The sequence below is a fragment of the Notothenia rossii genome (genome assembly GCF_949606895.1).
Source record: "Notothenia rossii genome assembly, chromosome: 4".
Lineage (NCBI taxonomy): Eukaryota > Metazoa > Chordata > Actinopteri > Perciformes > Nototheniidae > Notothenia > Notothenia rossii.
Genome location: NC_136902.1, coordinates 56,976,160 through 56,994,211, shown reverse-complemented (window position 1 = coordinate 56,994,211; position 18,052 = coordinate 56,976,160). Strand labels below are relative to the sequence as shown.

The following is an 18,052-nucleotide window of genomic DNA, read 5'->3' as shown; positions in this document are numbered from 1 at the left end:
CGGTTCAACTCCGAGTCCCTCCCGGATGACCGAACTTCTCACCTTATCCCTAAGGGAGACACCAGCCACCCTGCGGAGAAAACCCATCTCGGCCGCTTGTACCCGCGATCTCGTTCTTTCGGTCATGACCCATCCTTCATGACCATAGGTGGGGGTAGGAACGAAAATGGCGCGGTAGACAGAGAGCTTTGCCTTCTGGCTCAGCTCCCTTTTCGTCACAACGGTGCGGTAAAGAGACTGCAGTACCGCTCCCGGTGCTCCGATTCTCCGACCCATCTCACGCTCCATTGTTCCCTCACTCGAGAACAAGACCCCGAGATACTTGAACTCCTTCACTTGGGGTAAGGACTCATTCCCTACTTGGAGTGGACAGTCCATCGGTTTCCTGCTGAGAACCATGGCCTCAGATTTGGAGGTGCTGATCCTCATCCCAGCCGCTTCACACTCGGTTGCGAACCGATCCAGTGAGTGCTGAAGGTCGCAGACCGATGAAGCCATCAGAACCACATCATCTGCAAAAAGCAGTGGTGCAATCCTTAGTCCACCGAACTGCAGACCCCCTACCCCACGACTACGCCTCGAAATCCGATCCATGTATATTACAAACAGGATTGGTGACAAAGCGCAGCCCTGGCGGAGGCCAACCCTCACCTGAAATGGGTCCGACTTACTGCCGAGGACCCGGACACAGCTCTCGCTTTGGGAGTACAGAGATTGGATGGCCCTGAGTAGAGACCCCCTCACCCCATACTCCCGCAGCACCTCCCACAGTGACTCCCTGGGAACCCGGTCATACGCCTTCTCCAAGTCTACAAAACACATGTAGACTGGATAAGCGTACTCCCAGGCCCCCTCCAGGATCCTTGCGAGAGTAAAAAGCTGATCCGTCGTTCCACGACCAGGACGGAATCCGCATTGTTCCTCCTCAATCTGAGGTTCGACAATCGGCCTGACCCTCCTTTCGAGTATCTTAGAGTAAACTTTCCCGGGGAGGCTGAGTAGTGTGATGCCTCTGTAATTGGCACACACCCTCTGATCCCCCTTTTTAAAAAGGGGAACCACCACCCCGGTCTGCCACTCCTTCGGTACTGTTTCCGACTTCCACGCAACGTTGATGAGACGTGTCAACCATGACAGTCCCTCAACACCCAGAGCCTTCAGCATTTCTGGGCGGATCTCATCCACCCCCGGGGCTTTGCCACTGTGAAGTTGTTTGACGACCTCAGTGACCTCCCCCCGGGAGATTGGTGACGATCCCCCGTCATACTCAAGCTCTGCCTCTAACATAGAGGGCGGAGTTGTCGGGTTCAGGAATTCCTCAAAGTGCTCCTTCCACCGCCCTAACACTCCATCAGTTGAGGTCAACAACGTCCCATCCTTACTGTACACAGCTTGGATGGTTCCCTGCTTCCCTCTCCTGAGGTGTCGGACAGTTTTCCATAACAACTTTGGTGCCGCCCGAAAGTCTTTTTCCATGTCTTCTCCGAACTTCTCCCACACCCGCTGCATCGCAGCGACACAGAATTACACAGAATTATTAAATATAAAACACAGAATTTGTGTGATTATACTAAATTATTTACAAATAAACACCACTGCATATTTCCAACTGTTACACATGCTGCTGTAACGAAAAAATTTCCAACTTGGGATCAATAAAGTATATCTTATCTTATGATGATCGATGGCTACTGCCATATTTGCTAAATGTGCCTCTGATTGGAACAAACCAACACATTCTCACTTATTAGTTTGTCTGTCTGTCTCTCCTATTAATATCTAATAATAAAAATATTAAAATTCAATAACGTGCTTCAACCACTAGGCTTGTTTTCTATCAGCTGTGCACCGTTATGGTGTAAATATCGCCTATCTACCAATTGGATCAAATATAAAAGTCAGCCGAATTAGTGTTGATACTGAAAGGAGACGTATTGTGTGAAAAGAAATCTAAGATGTTGTTTAATTGCTGACATATTTATGATTCACGTCACGTTTTCAGTTTTGGGGGCAGTTCTTTCTGTTTGTCCAGAAGCCTTCTCATCAGGACTCTATAAATACAGAACTACGGCAGATGTGTAATATTTAATGCAGCCGAACCGTGTATTATATTGCCGTTATGTCATGACCTCCAAAGAGAAAAGCAAGCAAACTCGGAATAAAGTATTCTTTTATTTTTAAAAAACTTTTCCGGATTTCACAGGAAACAGGGAGTCCGGCTAACTAAAATGTCCGTGCGGAAACAGCCGGACTCCCAGAGATCCGATTACACACATTCCCTCAAAACTCACCTTTTCACTCTTGCCTTCAACTCTTAATCAACTAAACCCTTGCCTTTTTTCCACCTAGCTTAGCACTTTCTACTTTTGTTGTTATTTAGTTTTACTTGCTTATAAGTGCTTTGAGCACCAGGAAAAGCGCTTTATAAATGTAATCTATTATTAAATTAAAATAGACTACAAACAGTGTATTCTCAAAGGATTGAAGCATTGGCTACTTATTTCTTGATGTTTTGTGCATTAAGCATTCTGTTATTAATGTTTTCAATAATGTACTATCATCTCAAGGACCCCTTGTGGGCTGCTTCTGTGTATTTCAATCAGGAGAGACTTCATTTTGTTTAAAGAACATTTATTGACACATTCCGTACGATAAATGTTAAGTCTTTGGCGATTAGACCCCGATCCTGAAATGGTATATCTAAAGGGGGAAATGGAGCCGTGAGCATATAGGGAACCCCCCGGGGTCTAGACACTGGTGATGATGCTGAAGATCTGGATTTGATGAGGAGATGGGATGAAGAGGAGGTGTGATGAGGTCTTTGGATTAGCTCTCCTGGCACTGGATGTGATGAAAGGTGGATGGGGAGGAGGCGGGCGGCAGCATGAACACCTGAAATAACAGCTAACTGCCATTTTAAAGTTTGGCTGTAGCATGGTGATTGGCTGCTGGAGAATGAGGTGAAATGTAATATGTTAAAGAGAACGACTGTGATGAGCTGATTATATGCAGCTGCGGAGTGAATGTATATATATATATATATATATATACCCAGTCTTCCTGAAAGAACTTGCGCTGAGCTTCATTTTACATCAATATGCAATTCCCTGTGAAATTAATTGCCAGCGGCCATAAAACAATGCATACAGGGATCCTTCAAGTAAAAGAAAATGTAAGTCTGTTGCAGTTGTTAAACTGTATTACTTTAATTACATACAAACACCAAATCATTTTTATTTGCATTGCATTGGGATTTGCATGGGGTGGGAATCAGGCTGCTTGCCAGGATGGAGGCCAGGACATACCACTGAGAAAAAAATAAAATAAAGGGAGGGTGAAGAAGAATTAGTGAGCAGTAATACACATTCAATCGATTTTCATTAGGCTACTTTAAAATGTTTATACTGTTTTATAAACGTTTGAAGACAAGTGCAGTGTTGTATGAAGTATTTGGTATTCCAGTGTATGGATGCAGCGATTAAAAGGTAGGGTATGTAAGTTTGAGAAACCGGCTCGAGTGCGCTAGGATTTGAAAACACACAGCAGGACAAAATCTGCCACTTCCTTACAGATCCCCTCCTCCAACACACACGAACGCGCACATGACCAATGAGGGCACGAGATAAGTTTGTGCACAGATGGAAGGCTGACAGGCAGGTAGGCCATCCAGTTATTTTAGCCGGGCCGGCTCAGATGATTGGTCGTGCTTTTTACAGCGCTACGGCTTCCACAGATGATATTTTTGTATGGATTTTTTGTCAAAGAACTTCAGATATTCATTGCTATCGGGATGTTAAAAGCATTCCATGGAATATAACAAAAAGTGTATCTCAAGCCGGTTTCTCAAACGTACATACCCCACCTTTAACCAATGTCACTTTTAACAGTTCAGCTACACTGATTGTTTTTGTTCTCACTCTCTAAACAACTACATTATGGCACGTTAAGGTTCCTTACAGCAACTGTTGCTCATTGACAAATATGGAAAACTGGTTAATCGGGTTAATAAAGGTAAATAGGCACAGCAGCTGAAAATGCCAAAATGTTGTGGAAAGATCCTATAAAACCTCGAATTATAAGAACACATTCATCCTTCCTTAGTGTAATAATTGTAAAACCCTGACAAAGGTGACTATTATCATAACATCAAAATGTAAAATCATTGCATCCCTAGAGCCTTACAGCAGAACATTTCAAGTGAATAATAACTACTCCAACAGGCACATTGTATTCCAAGATAAGGGATCAAATAGCATTTGATAGATAACAAACAGTCTATAGATCCCCTTGGAGAAATGATATCATGATGCGTTTGTTACGTTACAATTTGATCTGCCCAATAATAGTGTACTGATATATTACCCTTTGTTGTAGTTTACGGTTTCACCACTTGATTGTCACTGTTGTTAATTTGCACTATCTGTAGATTAATGAACTTGTGTATAGCTGGTGCTACAGACAGCAGAACTTTTTTCATTTTTCTTTAACAAATGCCACCTAAGATAATGGCGTGCCAACAATTACCACACATGTTAACAGCACACATAGATGTAATTGTACAAAAGCAAATTAACATACCAAATGGTGCAGGGCTCCCACTGGTAAAGGTGCTCCGTCCCCCTCTGTGGCAGGCAGACAAAGACATTGCACATCTATATGTTATTTGGACGTTGTACTTTCACAAGTACTTATAATATATGTATTGTTCAAATAGTTTGCATATATTTAAAAAAATAGTCATGAAAAAAGACATCTGACAGACTAGAGGGATTTACAGGATGTTCACACAAATAGCTTAATATTGTGAATTGGACAACAGCATTCCTTCAAGGTAAGATAAAGTCATTGCTATACACATTCAGAAAAGTTATCCAACAGCAAACACTGTCATCCAGGTAATCATTATCCTACCTTTCGGTTCCTTGTCCTTAGTATTTCGCGGACAGGGAACACATCGAGCTGGTTGTGAGAGCAATCTGTAATTGTATGGAATACATTATTTGCACAAATGTGCAGAACAGGTAAAGTACGTTTTGTATAGGGCTCAACTCAGAATGCACAAACATTTCCACTGTGTGACATAAGCACATTTAGTGTTTCCTACTGAGAAATCACAGAAGTTTCAGAGTCTACACATGGTTTTATTAAAAATCTTAGCTTCTCTGCCATTCCTTCGGGATGTTGCTGTGTCTGCTAATGGACTGATTACATCTTACATTGCTTGCTACTGAGTGGATATGTTTTAGTCTTATATTCATTACACTGGGACTTGGGCTCTGTAGCACTATATTACATTAAGCAAGGATGTGCAAGCTTTCCATTCAATTATAAAGTATAGAAAGGTTTTAATGAATGTGACTTCAGCTTATCAGACAACATACATACAGGTTACTCTGTTGTGTCTTTGTTTTAACTCCAAAATGTGCATGCGTGCTAAACATTAATATAGCATCCATGCATAACATTTGAAGGCAAATATGAGTCCGGCCTTTAATAAATCAATGTTTGAAACGTCTACAAAAATCGCAACATTAACTTACTGATACTTATGTGGCATCTAAATGAGTAGAATACAAGCTAAACATACCTTTCATTTTGATGGTTCTTTTACGTTGCTGCCGCTTTGGTGGGATTTGGTGTGATGGTTCCTGGTGTGGTGGTGGGTGGGTGATGGGAGCCTGGTGTGGTGGTGGGTGGGTGATGGGAGCCTGGTGTGATGGTGGGTGGGTAATGGGCGCCTGGTGTGATGGTGGGTGAGTGATGGGAGCCTGGTGTGATGGTGGGTGGGTGATGGGAGCCTGGTGTGGTGGTGGGTGGTTGATGGGAGCCTGGTGTGATGGTGGGTGGGTGATGGGAGCCTGGTGTGGTGGTGGGTGGGTGATGGGAGCCTGGTGTGATGGTGGGTGGGTGATGGGAGCCTGGTGTGGTGGTGGGTGGGTGATGGGAGCCTGGTGTGGTGGTGGGTGGGTGATGGGAGCCTGGTGTGGTGGTGGGTCTGCTGTTTCCCCTGGTTGCTGATCACATGGCACCAAATGTAAGATATAGCTATCGGTTGGGTTGGGTGGGTCTTGGGGTGGTGTTGGTGTGTCAGGGGTCTCTTCTTGATCTGGGTTGAGTGTTGTCCAACCTACAAAGGGTTTGCAGTACAAATCTGTTTAAAAGCCAACATATTTATTTATTTATTATGTATAATACCAAAATGTTGCATTGGTTAGTTATCTGTTCATATATATTTATACATATCCACATCTGTTTATACAACCATTTCATTCATGCCTCCCCATTAGGGATGTTAAGATTCACCGATTCGCATCGGTGCACCGGCATAAACGTTCAAGATGCGAGTGCACCGGTTGAAAGAGTGCACATCGGCTACAGTTTGGGTTGAACTCGCGATGCATCGATTGTAGTGTCTTTGCATCGGTAAAAAAACGATTCATTCATATAATATCCCCTCATCCTGTCAGCACTCTGCAGAGACGATCTTTGATTTTTGCTTCGCACTATGGAGGCCGAGAGTCTCAGTTATCAACACACATGGAAGCTGAAGAGAAAGAGAAACACAGCGTACCAAAAAATACCTACAAATCAAACGTTTGGCAACACTTCGGATTTTTCAAGAAAGATGGTCAACTTGAAAAATCGCTCGCAAATTGTAAACGATGCCGTGCCGCTTTAGTAGTACGAGGAATTTAGCGACGCACATAAAGAGGCGACATGGCTGCGGCTGAAAAGAGAAACCTGAAAGTTAGACATGAGTTAAATCACTCAGTGAGGTGTTCTGTCAGAGAGAGTGGTGTTTAGTTTACAGCAGCCTGTGACGGCCAATAATAATTTAAATGTCTTCCTTACTGTAAGCAGTTAGGATAGAGCTGTTTGTGAAAGGTTATTTGTATTCTTTATTGTTCCTATAGAAACCACTGCTTTCTGCTCACTGGTGAGTTGGCCTATGAGTGTAAAGCACATCAGGCTGGCAGCTGTATGGGCATTGCACTATGGTAGCTGTTATCTGCACATTGTTAATCATGGGCAATGCATCCTTAAATTGTTTAACTGTGAGGTGTTATACAATTGTACTCTGGAGAGTTTTTTAAGGTCAAAAAGGTAAAAAATAAACAGCATGATGGGATGTGCAGTGCTAGTAGAGAGAACCAAATATGTAAAGCACTTTTTTGTTAATGTATTATGAGGAATAAAACAAAAATCCTCTGTCGTACCATATTGAAGTATCATTATTTTGCATCGTGTAGAATCGCATCGTATCGCCCCGTATCGCATAATGTTGAATCAAATCGTATCGAACTGTATCGCAACAGGGGTGAATCGTATCGTATCGCCTGGTGTTTCAAATGTATCGTTAATGTATCGTATCGTTGGCAACGTATCGAGATGCGCATCGCATCGGCCTCACGGTACGTCTACACTACAGGCATCAAAAAATGCTTTCAACGCTTCGCCCATTCACTTGAATGGGGTGACGTAGAAGATTTTTAATCTTCGCCGAACTGCATTGTGGGGAGCATGGCATGGCTTTGCAAGCATCACGAGCATCTATCGGCATCAAAAGTTGAACAATGTTCAGTAGTTGAACAATGAACAATGTTCAACTTTTGAGGCTCGATGCTTGGCATCAGCCAATGAAATCCCGTTTATGCAAATCCCGCCAGTGCAAGCGCAGCCAATCAAACCGCGTGCAAGCTGGGAGAGCCAGACCACAGTTCATTTCCTCATATTCCAAACGAGATATTACGGTAGCAAATCACCCGGTTCTTTACGACCGGAACTATTTACCGGGATACAAACCGGAGGAACCAGGCATGGAGGGAGGTGGCAGAGCCAGTGGGTGAAACTGATCGTTTTTTCGCCTGTTTGGAGAGTTTATATCCAGTTTACTTCGTTTTAACATTGCTATTGCTTTGTATGTCGGGGGCGGGAGATTCATGTGATTGGTTGCTCGCAAAAAATCGCCAAGCTTCAGACACGCCCAGCTCCAAGATTTTTTCATGCCTGTAGTGTAGACGGGCCGTCAGTGATGGAGATGCACATCCCTACTCCCCATATTAGTATTTCATTTTACTTTCTGTTTCATCTTATTCTATTTTATAAGTATATATTTGACTTATTCCTGCATGTTAGTTTTGTACCTACGTTGTTGGACTAGTTTCTTCTTGCACTATTTTATTTCTTCTTGTACTGTTTGTATGCTGCATTGTTGGAGGAGCCTGGGAGTTAAGATTGTCATTGGCAACAACTACGCTGTAGCTGTGCATATGACAATAACACCTTTGAATATTGAATGTTTGAAAACAGGAACATGGAATACACAAACATTATAAAATATAAAATTAGGCCAATGTGCAAAACATGCAAAAAAAGGCAACCCTAATCTACCTAAACTGTAAGAAACGTGTGATATTAACTGAAATTAAATATGTGAGAGGTTATATGTATAATGATGCTTATTGCTTATAACATGTATTTATACAATCTGGCTTCAATTCACCACCTCACCATCTGCATAGACAATTTCCCCTGTCACCATAATCTTCTGTCAGTTAAAAAAAATATATAGATTACAACTTTTGCATGGGAAGTGGCATACACCTCTTTCAAGCCTTGTTTTGTGCATACATAACAGTTATAAATGAGACCCCAGCTCTTTAAAATGACTCTCTTTGTTGCTTTGAAATAAACAGGACAAAGCAACACCACACATTGTATAACAGATAGTCAATATATTTATGAGTGACTCGTGCAGATGGTTATTAAATAAATGCAATCTCACCTGCAACCATCAGATTGTAGATGACCTCCACATTTTCGAGGCATGTCTTGGCGTATGTGGTCAGCTGGGCATGCGTGGGCATCAACACCTTGGTTTTAGATGCCATCCTCTTGCTAGGGGGATACGCCAACAGCAGCAAGGGTTTCAAGCCAAGGGCATGCAACTTCTCTAGCTGGGAAAGTAATTGTTGAGAGGTAGAGAGATCAATTAGATAAATACACAAAACTGTTGTTTACATTTGTTGAATTTATCTGCAAGCTTGCCCTGAAGTAGCATCAAAATAAATCATCTACACTAATATCCTGGCATCATAATAAAAACAATGATTTGTTCATAATGTTTTGTTGAATACATTTGGGATTTTTAACTTATGAGACATTTTCTAAACTTCCTACACATAATAGCTAATTCTGTTTGAAAATCATTAATCATGAATTATATTCTCATTAAAGGTAGGGTATGTAAGTTTGAGAAACCGGCTCGAGATACACTTTTTGTTATATTCCATGGAATGCTCTTAACACCCCGATAGCTATAGATATATCTGAAGTGTTTTGACAAAAAATCCATAAAAAAAATTCATCTGTGGAAGCCGTAGTACTGTAAAGAGCACGACCAATTATTTTAGCCGGCTCGGCTGTATAACTGGACGGACTACGTGCCTGTCAGCCTTCCATGTGGCAGATTGTTTACGGCTGTGTATTTTCAAATCCTAGCGCACTCGAGCTGGTTTCTCAAACTTACATACCCTACCTTTAATGATACAATTAATACTGTGGATGTGAAGCAATACCAGTTAATTTATAATCCTCTGACAAAGTAATAAAACTACTTTTCACACTTTTGGTGAATGAGATAATTCTGTAAACTACATACCAGAAGGGCGGCGTCATCAATAACTTGGGACTTGATTCGGTTTTTTGTCATTGATGACAACCACTGCTGCTGCTGGCTTTGGAATTGTTCTATTTTCTTTTTCAGTCTCACATCTTTGGGCTGTGTATGGTTACATACTGGGCAGATTTTATTACCACAGTAAATACTTTGCCTACAGCTTGGGCAGGTCTTTTTTTGGGACCCTCCAGCCATTTGTAGGAGTGAGAGAGTGAGTGATTAAAAGAGAAAGTGAGAGAGAGTGATTGAAAAAGAGAAGGTGAGAGAGTGATTGAAAGAGAAAATGAGAGAGAGATAGAAAGAGAGACAGTGAGAGAGAGAGTGGCTCTTAAAAGTGCCGTTGGTTTTATATGTGTGTGTGTGGATATGTGTGTGTTGGTGATATATAGTTGTAAAGAAGCTGTAAAACAGGAAAAATAAAAACATCATTAGGATTATTTAGAATAACAGTAACATCTGTGCATTACTCTATTATGCAATAATAATTTAGTATAATTTATACTGTGCATATTGTTATATTATGAGGGACATGGCATACAAACAATACAGACACAATATACAAACAATACACAAAATGAAGAGAGTGCAATAATAATTAATCTGTGCATTACTCTATTATGCAATAATAATTTAGTATAATTTATATATCTTATATCTTCTACTATATATTTTAATTGTACAATGTAACAATCCCAATGTCCGCACTGGCCAGTCAAATCCTCTGGAAAAACTCCAGGTCCACATTTCTGTTCCACTCCATCACCGATTCCACTATTACAACTCTGTGTTGAAAGCTGTCTTTACAACACATGGGCAAATACAAGCATTTAAACATATTTTTCTAGCAGGCACCTCCACTATCCAACTGTGCCGGGGACAGCTAATGTCATTTAGCTGTATAAACTATAAATGCTATCCAGCTACAAACTTTGACCGGAAAGCCGGAGGCTAGCTGAACGTGGCCGCTAGCTTGCGCGTAGCCTATTGTAAAAGCTAAACACACTATAAACTCAACATAATATCCAGGAATGAAACGCTATAGAGACTGTGCTACAGTGGAATAAATAAAAGCAATATCATTTTGTGTTTTAAAGAAATAAACTCCCCTTGATTTTAGATACTTACTGTAGTCCGTTGTGAGATGAAATGAATGAAAGTGACGTGATCGTGGGCAACGCCACGTGGCTACGTCACTGCCGTCAAGCGCGACATAACGTTGCCGTGGTAACGACGGCATCTTCTTCTGGTTTATCGTTGTTATAAAAAAAAAGATTATTATTACTATTAATGATCAAATATGAATGTAATTGTCTTTTAAATAACGTAAACTAAAGGGAACAATCTATTTGAGACAGCTGAAGCTCTGGCCTTCCTTAAAAAATAACTAATCTAATAAAAATGCACCGTTTTTTGAGAACAAACATTGGTAAATAATGCACCATAATACATTCTGACGAAAAATAAAAATGATTATGAATACAAATAAAATAAAAGAAGTCTCCCGTGAGTTACTACAAGCTATAAAGTAGATTTTTAAAACGTTTTATAGAATAAAAAGTTCACTGCAGGACGTTGTAGAAATGCGTGTGTGCACCACGACAAAGGAGCCTCATTCACTTTACATTGGGGTTGTTTGCGTGGTACCGACACGCAAATATAAAAGATTCCGTGACTCCACCACGCAATGCGGTGTTAAGGAGTCGTGGAGGAGTCACGCATTCTGGTGAGATCAGGTTGGCAAAAAACCATGGCATCATTAACCGGACGGTTGGCAGGTGAAGCTGCCAGTTTGATTCTCGCGTTGCTCTCACAAACAGGAGGAGTAGTTGCATCATGTCAATGTATGAGCTCCAGAAAGCAAATGTTGCATTCTCTGTACTCCTCCTCTGCACAAAGTCTGCATATTTCGAGCACATATTATCAAACCTCTGATCTGCACTCAAAACATCCATCAATCTGTCTGGAAAGGCACATTCCATCTCAGTGATGACATCCATGCACGCAGCTCTCTCTTGGGGTGGCAAGGAGTCCATGAAGGTGATAAACCGGATGCGCTGCAGACTCTCATATAGAAGTTTATGAGCCCTCATGCTGCGATTGTAGTGATGGCCATTGAGTAGCCCATTGATTGATCCTGGGGCAACAACTTCAGATTCAATGAGGATATCTTGCAGTCCTGCATCTCCAAACCTTTTGCCTAGAATACTCAGTTAGGACATGCATGTATGGAATTCACCTAATCTAATCACTAGACGCTTTGTAAACTCAACATCCTTCCAGCGTATTTGCTGTGCTTTATAGCCTTGTCAAACACTAAAACTATATGATCCAGTTCTAGCTGGTCAGTAATCTGGACACTTCGCTTCAGGATAGTGTTGACTGTTGACATCTCTGTTGGTGAGACTTCAATGACTGGAAGATAATACAATGCGGACTTCTGCAGAGTGTTTTCATCCTGAAGCAGTGTATGGAACCCTGTCCAGCTTGGGATTGTACAACTATCCGTACATGTGGACTTCACAAAAGCAAATGCCATTTCAGCTTGTGCAGCAAAGTGGGTCCATTCTGCATGTCGCTGACTGCACTGGTTGACACAAGTTCTGTGGCCCTTGCCTTTTGGACTGATGGTAAGGTTGTATAGGCATTGGGGGGGGGGGGGGGGGGCTATGAATGAGGTAACTCCCTTTCTCAGTGGCTGTCTGATTGCTGTGGACATAGGCTTGACGGGCAAACTCTGGAGCATAATTCCATTTGTATGGTGAGTAGTTCCACGAACCGATAGTGTCTCCTCACCAAAGTCAATGTTATCCCACACAAGTGTTGTGGGTGTCCGCTTTGAGAATCCTTTCGGTATTTTGTCTCTGCCTTCTACTAGTGTCAGTTGGGCAAGGCTAGTGTCTAGACTCAAAACTGTGTCCCATGATGCACAATGTCCCAGTCTGTTAAGCAGTGATACAATCCGTGATGATCCAGTTAAATGTCGAACAGTTAAACCTAAAGCCAAGGACTTGGGTGTCTGCTTGCGGCCCTTGGAAGCAAGGTACACAATGTCTTGACAAACAGACAACACTTTCAAATGTACGTCATCATCAATGTTGACATAATGATCCAGTGTTGTCTCCTCAGTGGCACCTATAATCCAGCTGACCAGATTGTATAGTCCAATGGGGACAACAGTTTGAGATTCAGTGACATTTAGATTTTCAGAAGTGGGAGGCCATGGGCATGACATGCCAGGAGTGTCACTAAGCAGTCTTTCAAAAACAACGCTGCTGTATACAGTGTCCTTGTGTCCTCCTGTGTGGTTTGGCACTTTGTTCTCCCTGTTTCATTGTCGCTGTCTGTCTGGCTCAATTCACTGGACTGTGTTGTTTCCGTACCGGATGGATCTGGTAGCATGTCCACGAGTGCATCCTTTGACAGAGTCTCAGCAAAAACCAGTTCGCAGACGTTGCGCTTGGTGGGCATGTGAAACGCTGGCGGAGGGAAATCTTGAGCCAGCCTCTTCTTCAACAGATCCTGTCTGTAACACAACAAAACAGTGACAATTATGAGTCACAGGAGTACCATCAAAAGCAGAGAGTGGTATCTGCCATACAGCACATTTAACACCAAAGAAGCCAAATAAAGGCCCACACCATCACAAACAACACTACACATTACACACTACACATCAGCTGTTCTCCATGTTGCCAACTGGTACATAATAATAATAATAATAATAATAATAATAATAATAATAATAATAATAATAATAATAATAATAATAAATGTTATTTATATAGCGCTTTTCACAACTCAAAGATGCTTTACAATAAGAGGGAGGGTAGACAAACAAGGACAGGCAAATAAGTAAATATAGTCAAATAAAATAAACCAAAAAAAAGGCAGTCAAGAGGAAGTTGAGTAGTTGAGGAAGTTGTTGAGGAAGTTGCACATGTCTGTGCAAACAGCAAGACTCCAAACAGGCCTGTCATACACATTTTGTTTAAAGCTGGCCTTGCACATGATACATAATAAGACTTGTATTACATTGCAGTTACCTGTAGTTCGAAGCATCAACACCTTCGTTTGCTTTCACCATGTCAATGAAGAACCTTCCTCAGCTGGCCCATTCTAAGCACCTCATTGTTGACAAGCAGCCTCTGGCGGATGATCCTCTCACAGAACAGCTTGTAACTGGCATCAAACATTGGCTCATCCCTACAACACATGAATGAGAAGTAAATAAATGGATAAATGAATAAGTGTTGTGATTGTGTGCACATATAACAGAAGGAAATTGGATGTTTAATTATATAATGTTAAGTATGTGTGTGTATATATATATATATATATATATATATATATATATAGCCATCGCCGACACACACCTGGACTTCAGTCTGGTGGTAGTGCAAATTGGTAAAGCAATCCAAGGATAAATAACTTACTGTTCTGTCTCTGGTTTGTCAGGTCTCAGCAAAAACTTGGTGTACTGACTGTAACAGCTTTTGTGGTACCGCACCTCCAGAGCCACACAGTCTTTTTCTTTTATATGTAAAAGAACGCTTTGGTCATCTTTCTTCTCAGCAGCTTTCTGCAATTTGCCTAAACGGAAAAAAAGGACAACTCAATGAGTTTGTTGACGTATCTCTCACACATAATTGTACCTTTCAGTTATTCAACCACAGAGAATGTGAGTAGTGTGTGTGTGTGTGTGTGTGGTGTGTGGGTGGGGGAGGGGGTTTGCATTTTAGGTTTTTGCTTACCTGCTGATAATGTTTCAGTCTTACACAGTTGATCCCTTTGTCGCTTGCCTGCTTTGATGATCATTTTCTCCTTCATCTTGCATATAATGCACAGGGCAGGAAGGACGGGGCCAGAGCCTGCGATTGGCAGGCCTGACCTTGATCGTAGCTTCTCTCTTTGGCTTCGGTACGTGTTGCTAGACGTCGATCGGATGGGCTCGAACTCGAGGTCCTCCCTAACGTCTTGATCTCCCTCACGTGCGAGCCGTCTTTCCACCTTCATCATGGCCCTTTTGTCGGTAAACCTTCTATAGCATAATACAACATGATAAGTATATAGATGTGCTTCAGTAGTCCATAATCTTATTGAACTATTTCATCGCAGCCGCAGTTTGTGATCATTCAATCAAACTGTACTGCAGGGGTCCTCAGACACACCTGGTGGAGGTCTGAGAGCACATTCCAATTCCACTGAGAGACTGAAATCAAAATCAGATTTCCATATTTTAATATGACTGTTGCACCCTCCTTCCCCCAGATTAGTTGGTGAGATGTGTCTGGCCATCACAGTCATTGTTCTTCTGCAGCAGACAGATGTGATCACAGTGACACACATCTGGGGAAGATATGTGTTTGGATGTCATTTTAGTGACACTGAAATTATTCCTGTTGCACTAGGGGGTTTTGATAATATTACATTGACTTTCAAGATCAAATTCAGATAAAGGCTCTTACATCACAAACCTATTTTGTAATCGAATTTGTAATCTTTGAGTGTTGAAGTGGGTACCAATAGATTCTGTGTCTCCTTACGATCATAAACGATGTGTTGGATGTGTAGCTAGGATAAGTAATAAGGGTGCTAGTGATTTTCGGTGCTGTAATAGGTTATCATTTTTTGCTCCGGGCTAATTCATTGAGTCACTGTTTGCATTTTGAGTTTAAAAACAAAAAAAAATGAAAAAGATCAGTTAAATGAGTTTTTTTCTGTTATATGGTTATACAGTAAAACACTCATAGTTTATTAAATATGAAGGTTCCTTAGACGTTGTTTCCTGCAAAGTACGCGATTTCGGGACCGGATACGGGTCCGTGGGGCTTAAGAGGACAGAAAACAAAGTCAAAGAGGGATTTAACATTAAGTGGACATTGTGCTGTGCGTACACTGGGTGGAGCTCTTGTTCAAGTTTCAGTACATCATGTATCCAAACTGTACGGCTGAGTACAGCTGCAGTGCTCAAAATGCAAACACCAAGAAGGTTTGACTTCAGAAAATCACAACAAATGAATGTGGCTGGTGGTTTATTATCATCATATAAGATAAATTCACCTATAGTCTGAATTTGTAGTATTGGCTTTCATTAAGATCAATCAGGACCAAAGAGGAAACAAAAGCACAGGATGTAACTGTTATCTTTAGTTGGAAAAAGCTAAGTTATTAGTTCTAATCCAAAATGCTCCTCTTCCGAATTCATTGTTGTTGAAAGTGCTCTGCTGATCAACACATTTTACATTCTTAAACAATAGCTAAGGGGTTAGGGCAGGGGTCTGCAACCTTTTTGACCAAAAGAGCCATTTTGCTCTTTTTTCCAAAAATGTTTTTTGTCTGGAGCCGCAAAACATATTTCATAGCTTGATAGCTTATAAAGTTGGATTTATTGTTATATCAGACAAAAACTACAGTTTTTTTGCATTTATTAGGCTATTTATTACATTATATAAAACTGTTAACCTCTAATAAGAAACAAAGAACTCCTATAAGGAGAATTAAAAATAATACACATGCCTACTTTAAAATAAATTAAACACAGCACTTGGGGAGTCCTCTGCACATTTGAAGGGAAAAATATATATAATTAAAATGGGCCCACTTTGAAATAAATAAAACATATAGCTGCACCCGAAAAAGAGTTAAAGGTAGGGTAGGTAAGAATGGAGAAACCAGCTCGAGTGCGCTAGAATTTGAAAATACACAACGGGAAAAAATATGCCTCTTCCTTCAGACTTTCTTACAGAGCCCCTCCTCCAACACACACGAACGCGCATGACCAATGAGGCCACGAGATACGTTTGTGCACAGATGGAAGGCTGACAGGCAGGTATGCCATCCAGTTATTTTAGCCGGGCCGGCTAAAATGATTGGTCGTGCTTTTTACAGCGCTACGGCTTCCAGCGATACATTTTTGTAAGTATTTATTGTCAAAGCATTTAATATATTCATTGCTATCGGGACGTTAAGAGCATTCCATGGAATATAACAAAAAGTGTTTTCTGAAATAAATGACATACCCCATTGAATTATGACTGAAGATTGTCAGCTGTCTTCCTCTCCCGTGTTGTTCCTCGATACGTAAAGGCTGCAGCAGCACCGTTGACAACTTCTCTCTACATATCAAACATACCGGTAAACCAGCATCGTTTGCTGTAAAACAGAACTCTGTCCACGCAGAATTAAATCCTGTGTTCCTCCGAGACTTTTCTTTGATTTATCCATAGTTCGTTCATCGAGCCGGGGGTCAGGTTATTCGCCTCCAAGAAAAGGCGCTCGCGCGGGACCGTAGCAGGATGTGACGCATATTTTAGTTGACCTAATTAAAACCGTTTTGTTTTTTATTTATGTGTCACAGTATCACCTCAAAAAACAAGATACGAAACATTTTCAACCATGCAACAAAATATAAATAGTCCTATAAATACTTTTATTTTATTTCCTTCTTACTTTTGTCTAAGCTCAAGGGAGCCTGAGCAGAGGGCTTAAAGGGCGGCATGCGGCTCGAGGGCCGCGGGTTGCCGACCCCTGGGTTAGGGTAAAATGTGTTGATCAGCATAGCACTTTCAACAACAATGAATGTAACCTTTTATTTAGGGATTGTTCTTTAAAAATGTATTTCTTAATAATAATTTGACAAACTAATTGTTATTTCAGTAAGTATCAAATCTCTAGTCTGATTTAAAACGTATTCAAGGTCTTTAAGTTGAATTTTTGTAAATTATCTGTCAATCCTATACTTTTGTCCATCAGTTCTGAGTGAAGGGGAACAGTTTGCTCAATAAAATGTGAAAATACTGTGTATCATTTATATTATGATACACAGTCTTTATTAAAAAAAAGTCTGTTATCTTACATATTTAACTAATATATTAATATTAACTTCTTCTGAGGTCAAAGTTGAAACAGAAAAATAAGATATTTAGGATTAAAGAAAAGAAGACATCATTTTTTTATCAGATATTTCCGTTTCCACTCAAACACAGTACAAATACACACATGCACAGGACCTACACAAATTAGGTCTGAAATGCATACGTGCACAAAGGGGCTGCCATGTTTTGATGCCAGGGAGCGACTGGGCAAACTGGCATCTCTTCAGATTAGAGTATAATAGATTATTAGATCAAATGTACTTTTGTACCAGATTAGGACATTTTGTGGATACCAATCCACGTTCTGTTCTTGGTCTGATCGGGACTTGAACTGGGGACTCTTTGGTTCCTAAGCCAAGTCCCAAAAACTGAACTGCTTTCACCCCAAACTCGCCAAACTTTTCACCCTAATAAATTCTGAATGTTGAAAATGACAAGACAATATGGGGCTATCACTTGCTTAAAATAAGCCTGGTTCTTGGATTAGAAAATAAACCAA

General features: G+C 41.0%; 1 protein-coding gene across 1 annotated transcript; it reads right to left on the bottom strand.

Moving 5' to 3' along the window:
- Window positions 1-2,636: 2,636 nt before the first annotated feature.
- On the bottom strand, window positions 2,637-10,923 carry LOC307038297 (uncharacterized protein). The gene is made up of 7 exons (XM_079679686.1): window positions 10,805-10,923; window positions 9,662-10,079; window positions 8,786-8,957; window positions 5,588-6,127; window positions 4,912-4,976; window positions 4,579-4,622; window positions 2,637-3,307 (listed from the first exon to the last, which is right to left on the bottom strand). The coding sequence occupies exons 2-7, from the start codon at window positions 9,872-9,874 to the stop codon at window positions 3,271-3,273; spliced, it is 1,071 nt and encodes a 356-aa protein (XP_079535812.1). The 5' UTR covers window positions 9,875-10,079; window positions 10,805-10,923; the 3' UTR covers window positions 2,637-3,270.
- Between the last annotated feature and the right edge of the window lie 7,129 nt (window positions 10,924-18,052).

Excerpts from the sequence above, each read along its gene's own strand:
- LOC307038297 (XM_079679686.1), bottom strand. The coding sequence starts at position 9,874 with ATGGCTGGAGGGTCCCAAAAAAAGACCTGCCCAAGCTGTAGGCAAAGT. Across the intron at positions 4,623-4,911 it reads TAAGGACAAGGAACCGAAAG|AGGGGGACGGAGCACCTTTA; the intron begins GTAGGATAATGA and ends TGCCTGCCACAG. Across the intron at positions 3,308-4,578 it reads TGGGAGCCCTGCACCATTTG|TGGTATGTCCTGGCCTCCAT; the intron begins GTATGTTAATTT and ends TTTTTTTCTCAG.